Source organism: Mobula hypostoma, chromosome 6 (assembly GCF_963921235.1).
Source record: "Mobula hypostoma chromosome 6, sMobHyp1.1, whole genome shotgun sequence".
In the NCBI taxonomy this organism is placed as follows: domain Eukaryota; kingdom Metazoa; phylum Chordata; class Chondrichthyes; order Myliobatiformes; family Myliobatidae; genus Mobula; species Mobula hypostoma.
In genome coordinates, this window is record NC_086102.1 from 197,804 (window position 1) to 214,560 (window position 16,757).

The 16,757-nt window shown below is 45.6% G+C and overlaps 1 protein-coding gene across 1 annotated transcript in view; it reads left to right on the forward strand.

Annotated features, from left to right (window-relative positions):
- pde9aa (phosphodiesterase 9aa) overlaps positions 1 to 16,757 on the forward strand; it is a 214,045-nt gene that overhangs the window by 130,349 nt on the left and 66,939 nt on the right. The window contains exon 9 of the mRNA XM_063050162.1: positions 2,386 to 2,440. Within this exon, the coding sequence (XP_062906232.1) occupies positions 2,386 to 2,440 (55 nt within the window). The remainder of the gene's footprint in view (positions 1 to 2,385; positions 2,441 to 16,757) is intronic.

A 16,757-nucleotide genomic window follows, 5' to 3' on the forward strand; every position in this document is an offset into this window, starting at 1 on the left:
ACCAAGACTTCTGGCAGCTCACCCTCACCCTTGAGAATGCCATGGACCCAAACTGAGTAATCCCTGATCCTGCCACCATGAGGCAACATACCAGCTGGATGTCTCTATTGTGTCCACAGCACCTCGTTTCTGTTCCTCTGACTTAGGAATCTTCTGTCAACGCTGCAGTCCTCTTCACCTCTCTGCTCTTCTGACTCAGTGCCAGAGACCCGGTCACTGTGGCTCCCCCCCGGTAGGTCAACCCCCTCAATAGTATCTAAAGTTGTATAATTATTATTGAGGGGTACAATCATGGGTGTACTCTGCCCTGGCTATGCACTTTCCCTCCTTCTCCTGACAGTCACCCAGTTCCCTGTCTTCTGCAACCTAGGGGTGACTACCTTCCTGTTGCTCCTATCTATCACCTCCTCATTCTCTTGTATGAGTCAAAGGTCATTGAGCTGCAGCTCCATTTTGTTAATACATTCTCTTAGGAGCTGCAGCTCACTGCACCTGGTGCAGAAGTGTTCAGCTGGGGGGACTGGAGGTGAACCAAAGGCACTCTGAACACTCTGTCATGGTCCTGTCTGGCTGTCCCCCATCTCCCTCCTAACTCCTTGATTATGCCTTAATTCTAGTTGTTGGATTCCCAATTGCTGCTAGTTCATTTAATTATAGCACAACTGGTTTCCATCAGAGCCTGCAGGATAAGAACTCTGGCGTCACAACCACAGGTCGCCAGTTCGTTGGTCGATTCCCGTGTGTTAATCTCGTTTCCCGATCACTTAGGACCATTAGTTCTAAGTTTAGCTCCAGTCCCTAGATATTCTACGAAAACCTTGTCTCCATGTCAAGACTCCCCTGGTTATCTGTTCCACGTTCACGACTGTGTGAGCACCTCTCGACCCTATCTCCATGTCTGTGTCCTGCACTTGCGTTCACCCCCAGTCACTCCTTGTAACAGAACAAACTGGCCAAGAATCAACCCAGTGGACACGAAGTCCCTGCAACAGGCCCTCGCCAGCCAGGGTACCCTACTGGGCCTACACAATCAACTACTCAGACTAGGTGAGAGTAGCGTTCTAGAAGGGCCGAGATGGCCTGTTTCCATGCTGTAATTGTTATACGGTCACTTATAAGTCAATAGCATCATAACATTTTAAGTAACATTTTTGGATATTAAACACACAGCACATATTTTCCCCATATAAATATATAAAATCATTGCAACACACCAATATCGCTGAATCAGTGGGAGCCCTGGGCTTGTTTTTCTGCAACAACACAGTCCTATTGAGGGGTGATGGGAGACAGCGATACTCGAAGGGGGTTCCTTATGTCCAGTCTATTCCGCAGTTTAGTTTTCGTTGCATTCATTGCAGAAAACTCCGCATCGCAGAAAAATGTTGGAAATGAAAGCAACGTTTTCAGTGCTTTTGTGGCTATCTCAGGATATTTAGCCTTGACTTTGATCCAGAATACCGGCAGAGGTGTTATGTCAAACATACTTTTCAGCCCGTCGTCATTTGCAAGCTCGGGGAGTTGATCTCCTTCCCGCGCTGACACGGATGACGTGCGGGTCATGACCTCGCATGCGTAATGGCTGATCAGTGGCCGTGACAGGGAATGAGGAAAGGTGCAGCTGACTCATATCGCCAAATCATATCGTTTCCTCGCAGCCCAGTAGCGCATGCTGTGCGGCCCGGTACCAGTCCGTGGCCCAGTGGTTGGAGACCGCTGTTTTAGAACGCTACTCTCACCTAGTCCCGCCAACCTGTACACAGCCCATAACCTTCCATACCTTTCCTGTCCATATACCTATCCAATTTTTCTTTAAATGATAATATCGAACCTGCCTCTACCACTTCTACTGGAAGTTTGTTCAATACTTACTTCAAGCTCCCCTGTGCTCCCCGATAATTGACTTATCACTATATTCATGCGAGGAAAATATGCGCTGTGTGTTTAATATTAAATTCGTTAGATAAACCCTTTTAGAAACAAAATTGAGTGTATTACCCACTTATCGCCTATATTCCAGTAGTGATTAACACCCACCCCCACGAACAGAATCACCAAAAAGGATTTGCTGGGCTGGGCTGGGGGGGGGGGGTGGAATCGGCGGGTCACGATGCGCATGCGCACTGGTGCCCGCGCAAGGCTTCATGGTCATTGTAGTTTTTCTGGGTAAAAACGCATTTGACTGCTACTCTTGTCCGTTGGCAACCCTACCCCCCCCCCCCCCCGGTCGGCCGGTCCGCAAGAATATTGTCAATATTAAACTGGTCCACAATGCAAAAAAGGTTGGGGACCCCTGCTGTAGTTGTTGTGTTGGGGATGAGGACTGTGACTCGGGTGGGCTTTGGCACTGTAGATGTTGTGCTCTAACTCTGCTCTAAAATACAGCTTACTGGACCAGAAGAAGTTGATCCCACGCCGTGATGTTCCATCATTTTCAAAGGTAACTGAGGTCCTCACCAATGGGGACCAGTCTTAGTCTGTTCCAACTCTGCTTATTTGCAAATCACTTTTCACAATCTGGGCACCTTGACATGACAACTCATGTATTGTCCATCCCTACTAGCCCTGTCTTCTTGAGGCAATGTAGCATTTCTGATGATGATTCTCCTGAATCTAGTATTTAGATCAAGCGAACAACTCAAATAAATATTTCCTTGTCCAGATGATGCATAGGTCAGATGGTAACTTGTATGTGCCTATGCATTAGTTGCCCACATCTTTGTTGGTGGACTTGGGCTTAGGTGGTGATGTCAGGTTAGTTAGGTGAGTAATGGAGTGTATTCCACTGGTGGCACAAACTGTAGCCACTTGCATTGGTAGTGAAGGAATTGAGTGTTTAGGCTAGATGATGGGATACTAGTCCTGGAAGGTGTGAACCTTCTTGAGTGCTATTGGAGGGAAACCTATCCAAGCAAGTAGAGAGTGTTCCATCAAGCTCTCATCTCATATCTCATAGATGGTGGTAAGACTGGGCAGCTTCTGAACCTTTCTTCTAGCTACGGTACTTTCTGGCAGTCAGTTTGAGTTTCTGGTCAAGGATGTTGATGGTGGAGGACTCAGCAAAGGTTGGGAAATTGAAGATGGGTAGTTACTGTAGATTCCCTATTGTGGGAGAGAATTATTACCTGGTATCTTTGTGACAAGGGCAGCTCTTGGCAGTGTTGCAGAACAGATATATATAGTTCCCTGAAAGTAGTGACACTGTTTGAGAGGGTGGTGAAGAGGCACATAGCACACTTGATTTCAGCAGTTGGGCCATTGAGTAACTGTAGTTACCAGAACTACACACAATAATATGCAGTGTCAACAGAGCTTTACCAAGAGGGATTTCTCTCAGGTCAGCCACGGTTATTTAAAAAGGGAGCTTCAAGAGTGTTAGTCCATTGTACGTGGCAGATCAGCGGCTAGAACCAGAGCACCAATCGTGAGTTAAATAGCAGGGAAGGTTCAGGCATGAAAGGAAGATGCTGCCTAGTGGAGTGGTCATCGACAGAGTGATCTGAGGCAGAGTGGTAGGGCTTTGGCTCATTTGGACTTTGACAATAATGGGTTGAGGTGAGATAAGTTATCTGTGAGGAATAGAAATAGGAAGTATGTCTGTGAGGCCAGTGTTCTGCACAGGGTGTCAGATGTGGGAAGTCTGGGAGACTCCCAGCCTCCCTGACGGCCATATCTCCACCAGGTGCATCGAGCTGCAGCTCCTTAGGGACCGGGTTACGGAACTGGAGAAGCAGTTCGATGACCTTCGTCTGGTCAGGGAAAGTGAGGAGGTGATAGATAGGAGCTAGAGGCAATAGTCATACTGGGGCCTTGGGAGACAGATAAGTGGGTAAAAGTCAGGAGAGGGAAGGGGAGCAGTCAGTTATTAGAGAGTATCCCTGTGGCTGTCCCCCTTGACACTAAGTACTCCTGTTTGAGTACTGTTGGGGGGGACGGCCTACCTGGGGGAAGCAACAGTGGCCACCCCTCTGGCACACTGGACAAGGCCCATATCCTTCCATTACTTGTGTATCTGTCTAAACGCTTCTCATAGAAATGGGAACTTCAGCCCACAATGTCTTCCTGAACATGGTGCTAGTTTTAAACTGATCCCATATTCCTGGACACAGACCACTTCCTTGGTCCCACATTCCAGACACCTGCTGTCCTCTGAATAAATAAAAAGTATGACATAAGCCTGCTTTAAGCTTTTCCTTTCTCATTTTAAACCCACGTCTTGTAGTATTTGACATTTCTGTTCTGGAAAAGACTCCAACCATATTCAGCACAGAAATAAAGATTTTAGCTCAACTTGTTCATGCCAACCAGGAATGTAGCTTTTCTACCTCCTCCCTTGATTCCATGATCTAATACCCTCTCCTATCAGATTCATTTCCCATCAGCCCTTTGCCCCCTCCACCTCTCACCTTCCTTTCTCATATCATTCCCTTTCATGCCACCACCCATCGACCTTCCCCATCTCACTTACTCTCACCCATCACCTGCCAGCTTGTGCTCTTCCCTCTCCCCCTACCCTTTAAACTGGCTACTGTGCACACCCTTTCCAGTCCTGATGAAGGGTCTCGACCCAAAACGTTGACTCTTTATTTCCCTCAATGGATACTCCCTGACCTGCTGAACATTTTAGAACATAGAAATCTACAGCACATTACAGGCTCTTCGGCCCACAAATGTTCTGCTGACCATGTAACCTACTCTAGAAGCTGCCTAGTATTTCCCTGGTGCATAGCCCTCTACTTTTCTGAGCTCCATGTACCTGTCCAAAAGTCTCTTAAAAGACCCTATCGTATCTGCCGCCGCCACCATTGCAGGCAGCCCATTCCAGGCACCCACCACTCTCTGCGTAAAAAAACTTAACCCTGACATCTCTGTACCTAGTTCCAAGCACCTTAAAACTGTGCCCTCTCATGAGAGCCATTTCAACCCTGGGAAAAAGCCTTTGACTATCCACACAATCAATGCCTCTCATCATCTTATACACCTCTATCAGGTCACCTCTTATCCTTCGTCACTCCAAGGAGAAAAGGCCAAGTTCACTCAACCTATTCTCATAAGGCATGCTCCCCATTCCAGGCAACATCCTTGTAAATCTCCTCTGCACCTTTTCTATAGTTTCCACATCCTTCCTGTAGCAAGGTGACCAGAAATGAGCACAGTACTCCAAGTGGGGTCTGACCAGGGTCCTATATAGCTGTAACATTACCTCTTGGCTCCTAAACTCAATCTCACAATTGATGAAGGCCAATGCACCATATGCCTTCTTAATCACAGAGTCAACCTGTGTAGCAGGTTTGAGTGTCCTATGGACTTGGACCCCAAGATCCCTCCACACTGCCAAGAGTCTTACCACTAATATTATATGCTGCCATCATATTTGAGCTACCAAAATGAACCACCTCACACTTAACGCAAACAACAGGAATTCTGCAGATGCTGGAAATTCAAGCAACATACATCAAAGTTGCTGGTGAACGCAGCAGGCCAGGCAGCATCTATAGGAAGAAGCGCAGTCGACGTTTCAGGCCGAGACCCTTCGTCAGGACAAACTGAAGGAAGAGTGAGTAGCTTTCAAATCCCTTACTCACTCTTCCTTCAGTTAGTCCTGACGAAGGGTCTCGGCCTGAAACGTCGACTGCGCTTCTTCCTATAGATGCTGCCTGGCCTGCTGCGTTCACCAGCAACTTTGATGTATGTCACCTCACACTTACTTGGGTTGAACTCCATCTGCCAATTCTCAGCCCAGTTTTGCATCCTATTGATGTCCTGTTGTAACTTCCGACAGCCCTCCAGACTATCCATAACACCCCCAACTGTTGTGTCATCAGCAAATGTACTAACCCATCCCTTTACTCCCTCAGCCAGGTCATTTATAAAAATCATGAAGAGAAGGGGTCCCAGAACAGATCCCTGAGGCACACCACTGATCACCGACCTCCATGCAGAATATGACCTGTCTGCTACCACTCTTTGGTTTCTGTGGCAAGTCAATTCTGGATCCACAAAGCAAGGTCCCCTTGGATCCCATGCCTCCTTACTTTCTCAATAAGCCTTTCATGGGGTACCTTATCAAATGTCTTGCTGAAATCCATATACACTACATCTTCTGCTCTGCCTTCATCAACGTGTTTAGTCACATCCTCAAAAAATTCAAACAGGCTCGTAAGGCACAATCTGCCAATCAATATTTGGGAAATTAAAATCTCCCACCACGACAACCCTGTTATTATTACACCTTTCCAGAATCTGTCTCCCTATCTGCTCCTCGATGTCCCTGTTACTATTGGGTGGTCTATAATAAACACCCAGTAGTGTTATTGACCCCTTCCTGTTGCTAACTTCCACCCACAGAGACTCAGCAGATAATCCTTCCATGACTTCCTCCTTTTCTGCCGCTGTGACTCTATCTCTGATCAACAGTGCCACACCCCCACCTCTTTTGCCTCCCTCCCTGTCCTTTCTGAAACATCTAAAGCCTGGCACTCGAAGTAACCATTTCTGCCCCTGAGCCATCCAAGTCTCTGTAATGGCCACAACATCATAGCACCAAGTGCTGATACATGCTCTAAGGTCATCCATTTTGTTCATAATACTCCTTGCATTAAAATAGACTCATCTCCAACCATCGGTCTGAGCGCATCCCTTCTCTATCACCTGCCTATCCTCCCTCTCGCACTGTCTCCAAGCTTTCTCTATTTGTGAACCAACTGCCCTTTCCTCCATCTCTTCAGTTCGGTTCCCACCCCACAGCAATTCTAGTTTAAACTCTCCCCAATAGCCTTAGCAAACCTCCCTGCCAGGTATTGGTCCTCCTTGGATTCAAGTGCAACCTGTCCTTTTTGTACAGGTCACGCCCGCCCCAAAAGAGGTCCCAATCATCCAGAAATCTTAATCCCTGCCTCCTGCTCCAATCCCTCAGCCACACATTTATCCTCCACCTCACTCTATTCCTATACTCACTATAGCGTGGCACAGGCAGTAATCCCCAGATTACTACTTTTGAGGTCCTGCTTCTCAACTTCCTACTTAACTCCCTGTCGTCTGTTTTCAGGACCTCCTCCCTTTTCCTACCTATGTCGTTGGTACCAATATGTACCACAACCCTATGGCCTCTGGCTGTTCACCTTCTCACTTTAGGATATCATGGACGCGATCAGAAATATCCTGGACCCTGGCACCTGGGAGGCAAACTACCATCCAGGTATCTTTCCTGTGTCCACAGAATCACCTGTCTGATCCCCTAACTATAGAGTCCCCTATTACTGCTGCCATCCTCTTCCTTTCCCTACCCTTCTGAGCCACAGAGCCAGACTCTATGCCAGAGGCGCGGCCACTGATGCTTTCCACAGGTAGGCCGTCTCCCCCAACAGTACCCAAACAGGAGTACTTATTGTTAATGGGGACAACCACAGATGTACTCTTGTATCTGATTCTTGCCCTTCCCTCTCCTAACTGTTACCCATTTATCTGTCTCCCCAGGCCCCGGTGTGACTACCTGCCTATAGCTCCTCTCTATCACCTCCTCACTCTCCCTGACCAGACGAAGGTCATCGAGATGCATCTCCAGTTCCCTAACGCCATCTCTTAGGAGCTACAGCTAGTTGCACCTGGTGCAGATGTGGCTGTCCAGAAGGCTGGGAGTGTCCCAGACTTCCCATATCTGACACCCCGTACAGAACCAGCCTCACAGACATACTTCCTATTCCTATTCTTCGCAAATAACTTACCTTGCCTCAACCCGCTATCACTGAAGCATTCTATCAGGCTGACAGAACCTCCTGTCTGTTCCCCTCACTATTGAATCCCCAGTGACTACCACATCTTCTTCTCCCTTCTGCACCATAGAACCAGGCTCAGTGCCAGAGACCCGATCGCAGTGGTTGTCCTCTGTCAGGTCACCCCCCCCCCCACCCACCAACTGCATCCAAAATGAGATAACGATTACTGAGGGGGATGGCCACAGGGGTGCTCTCTACTACCTGAGCTCTTCCCATCCCGTCCCTGACAGTTACTCACTTATCTAACTCCTGCAGCCTCGGGATGACTGACTCCATGTAGCTCCTCTCTGTCTCCTGTTCACTCTCCCTAATAAGCTGTCGGTCATCGAGCCACAGCTCCAGATCCCTAACACGGTCTCTCAGGAGCTGCATCTTGGTGCACCTGGCACAGATGTGGCCATCTGGGACACTGGAAGACTCCCAGGATTCCCACATATGACATCCAGAGCAAAGTACTAACCCTACAGACGTGCTCTCTATTCCTAAAAAAATGCAAAGAAAAAATGAAGCCCACTTACTGCTCACCTTGCTGAAGCCCGCTTTTATGGAAGCCCAAATGAGACAACTCCAAGTCTAATGATGACCACTCTGCAGGTAGTGTCTGATTTTTATGCTGGAAAATTCCCTGCTCTCCAACACATGATTGGTGCATCAGTTATAGCCGAGTTCCCACAAAGCTCTCCCTTTTAAACTTTGCTCACCAATGCCCTCTCCAAAACCTTCTCGAAAGCCACCACATCTTTTCTTGGATGAGAAGTCCAAAGTTGTTCACAATACTCAAGGTGAGGCCTCAACAGTGCCGTATAAATCCTTAGCATCATGCCCCACTCTTGTATTCAAGATCTCTTGAAATGCATGCTAATATTGTATTTGCCTTCCTCAACACTGACTCTACCTACAAGTTAACTTTTAGGGTATTCTGCACAAGTCCCTTTGCATCTCAGATTTTTGGATTTTCTCGCTGTTTAGAAAATAGTCTGCATATTATTTCTGTTACCAAAGTACATGACCATGCATTTTTGAACATTGTATTTCATGTGCCACTTTCTTGCCCATTCTTCTATTCTGTCTAAGTCCTTCTGCAGCCTACCTGCTTCCTCAACAGTACCTGGCTCTCCACCAATCTTTGTATCAAACTTTGCAATAAAACCATTTATCCCATCATCCAAGTTATTGACATTAACATAAAAATGAGTGGTCACAACACAGATCCTTGTAGAACACCACCACTAGTCACCGGCAGCCAACCAGAAAGGGATCCCTTTATTCCCACTCTTTGCCTCCTGCCAATCAGTCAATGCTCCATCCATGCTAGTAGCTTTCCATCAACTCTTATCTCATTAAGCAGCCTCATGTGTGGCACCATGTCGAAGGCCTTCTGAAGATCCAAGTAACAACATCCACTGACTCTCCTTCGTTTTTTCTTGCTTGTTATTCCCTCAAAGAATTCCAACCGATTTCTCAGGCAAAATTTCCCCTTCACGAAACCATACAGAAGTTGGCCTACTTCACCATGAGCTTCCAGTTACCCCAAAACAACATCCTTAATAATGTACTCCAATTCTTCCCAACCACTGAAGTCAGGCTAACTGACCTATAATTTCCATTCCTCTGCCTCTCTCCTTTCTTAAAGAGTGGAGTGACATTTGCAATTTTCCAGTCCTCGGGTACCATGCCAGAATCTAGTGATTCTTGAAACATTACACTAGTAATGCCTCCACAATCTCTTCAGCTACATCTTTCAGAACCTTGGGGTGCAATGCATCTGGTTCAGGTGACTTATTCATCTTCAGACCTTTCAGCTTCCCAGGCACCTGCTATTTAGTAACAGCAACTAACCTCACTTCTGCCCCCGACACTCTCGAATTTTCAGCATGTTGCTGGTGTCTTCAACAGTAAAGACTGATGCAAGTATGCAAGTTTCCCATTGTTTCTTTATCCCTCTTTACTACCTCTGTCCGATATTTTCCAAAAGTCCAATATCCACTCTTGCCTTTCTTTTACACTTTATATATCTGAAAAAATTTTTGGTATCCTCTTTTATATTACTGGCTAATTTACTTTGATATGTAATGCCCTGGTTAAGATTTTACTGCTAAGCATTAACTGCTGATGCTATGCGGTATTTCATTTCATAGTTTTCTGTAGAAGCTGTGGTAGTGTATGGGTTACCGTTAAAGATAAGGGGTTGTGATGTTGTTTAGGAACGGCGGGTCAGCCAATCAGGATGATGGAATTGGGAGAAGGCTGTGGAGAAAACTGAGTGGAGAGGTTTTGTGACTGACACTAAAGGGGTTGAGGTCCTTATTGTGGAGGGAGATGGAGAGAGCAGAAGATCGAGAGAACCGGCAGTAGGATTTGATCCAATTAGAATGCGCAATTCGATGGGGTCCAAGATGGAAATTTCGATCAGTGATCGGTGAATAGGAGTTGGGGCTGTGAGTACATGGACACCTCCAGCTTTTGAAAGATCTGAGCTGCATCTTTGTGCACAGTTGACTGTTTTAATTATAATGGGCCCTTTTATTTTCTTTTCTTTCTTTAATAACTGTTTGATTAAGTGATATTCATAAGTACACATTTCTTATAACTGTATGCAGGGTATGATCTGTTATTTCTTGCTGATGGGTAATTGCAAGTGGGCAGCATTTACACACAGTATTCTCTCAGATTGGGGGCGGGTGGTCAAAACATCCTGGCTCTCCCAGTCTGGTAGGACACAAGTCATATCGACCCTAGATGTACAGAGTCCAGGAAAAGTGGTTTTGTCACCGCCGAGCCTCTTGGTTTGCGGGGGACTAACCAGCCGTGTTTTTAAAAATGCCTGGTAAAAAGGGGTTTCACATAGTTCATCTTTTATCTCCTTATGGTTTTTTTAGTTGTCTTCTGTTAATTTTTAAAAAGCTTCCCAATCCTCTAACTGCCCAATAATTTTTGCTATATTATATGCCTGTAGCGGTGTGCTACACACAGCGCTAGAATAACGATACGTAGTCGGTAAGTTGTAGTTGCGAAAAAAGAGATTTATTCAAACTTCGCGGCCTCCTTTAAAGCCTTCCCGTTCCTGCCCTCCCCCGGGCGGAACTGCTATGGGGAATGCATATTCGCAAACCCTTCCCACACACGGGTTTCCCCTCTGCTGGTGAAGATGGCCTGGCGCCCTTTTTTGGGGCCGGCCTCTCTCCCGGCGCTCGCTGTTTTGTGAGCCGGTTCAAGTGTGCTGGAAAGTGGGTCACCACATGCTCTCTTATTTGCTTTTATGTTCTCTTTGACTTTCTCTCGTCAGCCACTGTTGTCTAATTTAGAATACTTCTCTGTTGAGATGTATATATCATGTGCTTTCTGATTGCTCACAGAAACTCCAACCATTGCTGTTCTACCATCATCCCTGCTCGTATCCACTTCCAATCAACTTTGGCCAGCTCCTCTCATGCCTCTGTAATTCCCTCTACTCCACTGTAATACTGTACTGATACATCTGATTTTATTTTCTCCCTCTCAAACCGCAGGTTTAATATGAATTCTATCATATTATGATCACTGTCCCTAAGGGTTCCTTTACCTAAGCTTCCATATCAAAACTGGTTAATTACACAACACTCAATCCAGAGTTGTATTGGGCTCAACTACAAACTGTTCTGAAAAGCTATCTCATAAACATTCTATGAATTCTTCTTCTTGGGATCCAGCACAACCTGATTTTCCCTATCGACCTGCATATTGAAATTCTCATGACTGTCGTAACACTGCCTAATTACTTATCACTGCCTTTCTATCACCATTGGAATTTATATCCCACATCCCGCTGATGTTCAGAGGGCTGTATATAACTCCCATCAGGGTATTTTTACCCTTGCAGTTTCTTAACTCTACCCACAAAGATTCTACATCTCTGATCCTATGTCACCTCTTTCTAATGATTTAATTTAATTTTTTACCAACAGAGCCACTCTAACCCTCTGCATACCTGCCTATCCTTTCTATACAATGTGTATCCTTGCACTTAAGCTCCCAGATATGATCTTCTTTCAGCTACAACTCGGTAATGCCTACAACATTTACCTTATTTTGTGTACTTTGAACATTCAAATATGACATCTACTGTCCTGTAGTCATCACCCATTTCAATTTCGCTCCCATGTTACACTTCAATTCATCGCATTGACTGCAATTTTGCCCCATCATCTGCCTGACCTTCCTCGCAGTCTCATTACACAGTGCATCTACTTGTATACCAACTGTCCCATCCTCAAGCCTATCACTTCACTTCCCTTTGTCATGCTAAATTAGTTCTAACAAATCTACCCGCAAGGATATTGTTGTCCCTCTAGTTCAGGTGTAAACCGTCCATTTTGTACAAGTCAGACCTTCTCCAGAAGAGATCCCAATGATCCAGAAATCTGATACCCTATCCCCTGCACCAATATCTGAGCTGCCAAATCATCCTATTCTTACTCTCACTAGCATGTGGTACAGGAAACAATCCAGAGATTAATATATTGGAGGTACTGCTTTTCAGCTGGCTATCTAACTCACATATTTGCTCTTCAGGACCTCTTCCCTTTGCCTATCTATGCTGTTGATACCAATATGTACCACAACTCTGAGAGGTAATGTAGCAGCTATATAGGACCCTGGTCAGGCCCCACTTGGAGTACTGTGCTCAATTCTGGTCACCTCACTACAGGAAGGATGGGGATACCATCAAGAGCATGCAGAGGAGATTTTCAAGGATGTTGCCTGGATTGGGGAGCATGCCTTATGAGAATAGGTTGAGTGAACTTGGCCTTTTTTCCTTGGAGTGACGGAGGATGAGAGGTGACCTGATAGAGGCGTATAAGATGATGAGAGGCATTGATCGTGTGGATTGTCAGAGGCTTTATCCCAGAGATGAAATGGCTAGCACAAGAGGGCACATTTTTAAGGTGCTTGGAAGTAGGTACAGAGGAGATGTCAGGGGTAAGTTTTTATGCAGAGAGTGGTGAGTGCGTGGAATGGGCTGCCAGCGACGGTGGTGGAGGTGGATATGATAGGGTCTTTAAAGAGACTCCCGCACAGGTACATGGAGTTTGGAAAAATAGAAAACTATGGGTAAACCTAGGTAATTACTAAAGTAAGTACATGTTTGGCACTGCATTGTTGGCTGAAGCACCTGTATTGTGCTGTAGGTTTTCTATATTTCTATGTTTCTATGATAGAGATACCTGCATGGTGTGTTGCCTCTCGGGTGCCAGGGTATGGGATGTCTCGGAGCAGTCTGAGAGTATTCTGAATGGAGAGGGTGAACAGCCAGAAGTCTTGGTACACGTTGGCACCAATGACATAGGTAGAAAAAGGGAGGAGGTCCTGAAGAGAGAATTCAAGGAGTTGGGTAGGAAGCTGAAAAGCAGAACCTCCAGGGTAGTAATCTAGGGATTGCTGCCTGTGCCACGTGCTAACGAGCGCAAGAATAGCATGATCAGGCATATTAAAGCGTGGCTGAGAGACTAGCATAGGGGGTAGGAATTCAGATTCCTGGATCATTGGGGCCTGTTCTGGGGGAGCTTTGACTTGTGAAAAAAGGACCAAAGGGGTCCAATATCCTAGCAGATAGGATTAATAGAGCTGTTCTGAAGGATTTAAACTAATTTGGCAGGGGGATGGGAACCGGAGTGATGGGGTTGAAGAAGGAGAAAACATAAATAAACCAAAGATAGCATGCAACAGAGATTATAGAAAGAACAGGCTGGAGATGAGGCATAATCACAGCCAGTGGGATCAGTTACAGAGACATTCAAGAGTGTCAGGGAAGTAAAGTTTGTGCAGTGAAAATTACAAACTGAGAAACATAGAAACATAGAAAATAGGTGCAGGAGTAGGCCATTCGGCCCTTCGAGCCTGCACCGCCATTCAGTATGATCATGGCTGATCATCTAACTCAGAACCCTGGACCAGCCTTCCCTCCATACCCCCTGATCCCTTTAGCCACAAGGGCCATATGTAACTCCCTCTTAAATATAGCCAATGAACTGGCCTCAACTGTTTCCTGTGGCAGAGAATTCCGCAGATTCACCACTCTCTGTGTGAAGAAGTTTTTCCTAATCTCGGTCCTAAAAGGCTTCCCCTTTATCCTCAAACTGTGACCCCTCGTTCTGGACTTCCCCAATATCGGGAACAATTTTCCTGCATCGAGCCTGTCCAATCCCTTTAGGATTTTATGCGTTTCAATCAGATCCCCCCTCAATCTTCTAAATTCCAATGAGTATAAGCCCAGTTCATCCAGTCTTTCATCATATGAAAGTCCATCCATCCCAGGAATCAATCTGGTGAACCTTCTTTGTACTCCCTCTATGGCAAGGATGTCTTTCCTCAGATTAGGGGACCAAAACTGCACACAGTACTCCAGGTGTGGTCTCACCAAGGCCTTGTACAACTGCAGTAGTACCTCCCTGCTCCTGTACTTGAATCCTCTTGATATAAATGCCAGCATACCATTCGCCTTTTTCACCGCCTGCTGTACCTGCATGTCCACTTTCAATGACTGGTGTATAATGACACCCAGGTCTCGTTGCACCTCCCCTTTTCCTAATCGGCGACCATTCAGATAATAATCTGTTTTCCTGTTTTTGCCACCAAAGTGGATAACTTCACATTTATCCACATTAAATTGCATCTGCCATGAATTTGCCCACTCACCTAACCTATCCAAGTCACCCTGCATCCTCTTGGCATCCTCCTCACTGCTAACACTGCCACCCAGCTTCGTGTCATCTGCAGACTTGGAGATGCTGCATTTAATTCCAGCATCCAAGTCATTAATATATATTGTAAACAACTGGGGTCCCAGCACCGAGCCTTGCGGTACCCCACTTGTCACTGCCTGCCATTCTGAAAAGGTCCCGTTTATTCCCACTCTTTGCTTCCTGTCTGCTAACAAATTCTCTATCCACATCAATACCTTACCCCCAATACCGTGTGCTTTAAGTTTGCACACTAATCTCCTGTGTGTGACCTTGTCAAAAGCCTTTTCAAAATTCAAATATACCACACCCACTGGTTCTCCCCTATCCACTCTACTAGTTACATCCTCAAAAAATTCTATGAGATTCGTCAGACATGATTTTCCTTTCGCAAATCCATGCTGACTTTGTCCGATGATTTCACCGCTTTCCAAATGTGCTGTTATCACATCTTTGATAACTGACTCTAGCAGTTTCCCCGCCACCGATGTCAGGCTAACTGGTCTATAATTCCCCGGTTTCTCTCTCCCTCCTTTTTTAAAAAGTGGGGTTACATTAGCCACCCTCCAATCCTCAGGAACTAGTCCAGAATCTAAAGAGTTTTGAAAAATTATCACTAATGCATCCACTATTTCTTGGGCTACTTCCTTAAGGACTCTGGGATGCAGACCATCTGGCCCTGGGGATTTATCTGCCTTCAATCCCTTCAATTTACCTAACACCACTTCCCTACTAACATGTATTTCCCTCAGTTCCTCCATCTCACTGGACCCTCTGTCCCCTACTATTTCCGGAAGATTATTTATGTCCTCCTTAGTGAAGACAGAACCAAAGTAATTATTCAATTGGTCTGCCATGTCCTTGCTCCCCATAATCAATTCACCTGTTTCTGTCTGTAGGGGACCTACATTTGTCTTAACCAATCTTTTTCTTTTCACATATCTATAAAAGCTTTTACAGTCAGTTTTTATGTTCCCTGCCAGTTTTCTCTCATAATCGTTTTTACCCTTCCTAATTAAGCCCTTTGTCCTCCTCTGCTGAAATCTGAATTTCTCCCAGTCCTCAGGTGAGCCACTTTTTCTGGCTAATTTGTATGCTTCTTCTTTGGAATTGATACTATCCCTAATTTCCCTTGTCAGCCAAGGGGGCACTACCTTCCCTGGTTTATTCTTTTGCCAAACTGGGATGAACAATTGTTGTAGTTCATCCACGCGATCTTTAAATGCTTGCCATTGCATATCCACCGTCAACCCTTTAAGTGTCATTTGCCAGTCTATCTTAGCTAATTCACGTCTCATACCTTCAAAGTTACCCTTCTTTAAGTTCAGAACCTTTGTTTCTGAATTAACTATGTCACTCTCCATCTTAATGAAGAATTCCACCATATTATGGTCACTCTTACCCAAGGGGCCTCTCATGACAAGATTGCTAATTAACCCTTCCTCATTGCTCAATACCCAGTCTAGAATAGCCTGCTCTCTAGTTGGTTCCTCGACATGTTGGTTCAAAAAACCATCCCACATACATTCCAAGAAATCCTCTTCCTCAGCACCCTTACCAATTTGGTTCACCCAATCTACATGTAGATTGAAGTCACCCATTATAACTGCTGTTCCTTTATTGCACACATTTCTAATTTCCTGTTCAATACCATCCCCAACCTCACTACTACTGTTAGGTGGCCTGTACACAACTCCCACCAGCGTTTTCTGCCCCTTAGTGTTATGCAGCTCTACCCATATCAATTCCACATCCTCCCGGCTTATGTCCTTCCTTTCTATTGCGTTAATCTCCTCTCCAGCAACGCCACCCCACCTCCTTTTCTTTCATGTCTATCCCTCCTGAATATTGAATATCCCTGAATGTTGAGCTCCCATCCTTGGTCACCCTGGAGCCATGTCTCTGTGACCCCAACTATATCATATTCATTAATAACAATCTGTACTTTTAATTCATCCACCTTGTTACGAATGCTCCTGGCATTGACACACAAAGCCTTCAGGCGCTCTTTTACAACTCTCTTAGCCCTTATACAATTATGTTGAAAAGTGGCCCTTTTTGATGCTTGCCCTGGATTTGTCAGCCTGCCACTTTTACTTTTCACCTTACTACTTTTTGCATCTACCCTCATTTTACACCCCTCTGTCTCTCTGCACTGGTTCCCATCCCCCTGTTGTGAACTAACCTCCTCTCGCCTCGCCTCTTCAATTTGATTCCCACCCCCCCAACCATTCTAGTTTAAAGTCACCTCAGTAGCCCTCGC